The sequence below is a fragment of the Coffea arabica genome, chromosome 8c (assembly GCF_036785885.1).
Source record: "Coffea arabica cultivar ET-39 chromosome 8c, Coffea Arabica ET-39 HiFi, whole genome shotgun sequence".
Taxonomy (NCBI): Eukaryota; Viridiplantae; Streptophyta; class Magnoliopsida; order Gentianales; family Rubiaceae; genus Coffea; species Coffea arabica.
The window spans coordinates 10527475-10529232 of NC_092325.1; the positions used below are offsets into that span (position 1 = coordinate 10527475).

The following is a 1758-nucleotide window of genomic DNA, read 5'->3' on the forward strand; positions in this document are numbered from 1 at the left end:
GTTTGGTTTGTGAAACCCTTAGTTCTTTCCATCTTCCGATCCAAATGTCTCTTTTCACTTTAAAGTCATCTTTACACATTTTACTCTTAATTAGTCGGGTTTCTTCGATTACACTTAATTATTTTGCTAGATGAACTGTAATATTATCTCTCGTTTAATATTAGGTTTCATCAGTGACTAAGGGTAATATCCGGAGGGATATTTTGGACGTTATTTTGCGTAAATAGGTGAGTGTTTCTTGTTTGTTATGTTTTCTTGATTATATGGCTTGTATGAACGATTGATAACATGTTAAATGCGTTCAATGTTTGCCAAAACGAGTTTTCTAGGCGAGTGTGTACTTTATCGCACTCGACCTAAATGAATGTGAAATTTTCAATGATTTAATGATTGAAAAATTACTTGTGCATGAATGTAAGCCTTTTGGCTAAATTGGGTCCTGCCCTTCGTTACCGATCGACTCGAGCCAGAAGCGGAGTCTGTCGGGTGATATGGTGACCCTGGGTGAATGTTTGGTATACTCGAGTATTACTATCAGGACCGAATTGAAGAGGTTTTGGATTTCTTGGGAGAAAATTAGAAAGAGGAAGGGATTCAAGAGAGAATTGTGAGAAGAGAGAGAAAGAAATTTCATTAACAGAAATTCGTTACAAGATTAATGCCTCAGCCAATCACCGAGCTCTCTTTTATAATCTATCCAACTCACTAACTCTACTAACTAACTATTTAAGTGCAACGACACCGTTTTCTGCAATTTCATAATCCTTTGGCTAAACGACGACGTCTTCCTTCAGCTTCCTGACAATTCCTCCCTCTTTAGTTTAGACTTGTCCGCAAGTCTCAAATTCTGGAAATTGTTGTTCTATGAAATCCTTGTCTTCTCATGATGCCTCATCATACTCCAATTGCTGCCACTTGATCAAGTACTGAACCACTGGTATATCTTTCCGGAGAATAGCTCTCCTCTTCAAGACCATTTCTGGTACTAAAGGACACTGATCCTGCAAATCAAATTCTGGGAGCGTAGCGGAAGTCTGTTGTGGGGGTCCAATCCTTTTCTTCAGTAGAGATACGTGGAACACTGGGTGTATCCTAGCTGTAGGAGGCAGTTTGAGTTTGTAGGCAACCTCACCGACCCTCTTCTCTACTTCAAAAGGCCCATAGAACTTTGTTGCGAGCTTGAGATTCCTTCTAATAGCTATGGTCTGCTATCTGTAAGGCTGCAACTTGAGAAACACTAATTCTCCTACTTCAAAGCTCCTCTCAGTCCTGCGTTTATCTGCGAAATATTTCATCCTCTGCTGAGCCTTTAGTAGATGCTCCCTGATACTGGCAGAGATTTGTTCCCTTTCCTGAATTGCTTGAGTTGCTGCAGGAATGATAGAGTCATAGTAGGGGCCCATTGGTAGGGGTAAGGCCTTATAGCCATAGAGAGTTTCAAAAGGAGTCACATCTAAGCTTGAATGATACGCAGAATTGTACCACTACTCAGCTAAGGAAAGTCACTTGCTCCACTGATTTGGAAATTCTCCAGTCATGCATCTCAGATAGGATTCTACACACTGGTTCACCCTTTCGCTCTGGCCATCTGTTTCTGGATAATACGTAGAACTATAGCATAAACTCACCCCAATCAAATGAAATAGTTCCCTCCAAAAATTGCTAGTAAAGACCTTGTCCCTATCTGTAACTATAGTTTCAGGCAATCCATGGAGTTTATACACCTGGTCCAGGAAAGCCTGAGCAACTTGCTTGGCA

The 1758-nt window shown here is 40.7% G+C and overlaps 1 protein-coding gene across 1 annotated transcript; it reads right to left on the reverse strand.

The window, feature by feature from the left end:
• Positions 1 to 881: 881 nt before the first annotated feature.
• On the reverse strand, positions 882 to 1403 carry LOC140013363 (uncharacterized). Its single transcript, XM_072062630.1, has 2 exons — positions 1251 to 1403; positions 882 to 1205 (listed from the first exon to the last, which is right to left on the reverse strand). Exons 1-2 carry the CDS (start codon positions 1401 to 1403, stop codon positions 882 to 884), a joined length of 477 nt encoding a protein of 158 aa, XP_071918731.1.
• Positions 1404 to 1758: the final 355 nt, after the last annotated feature.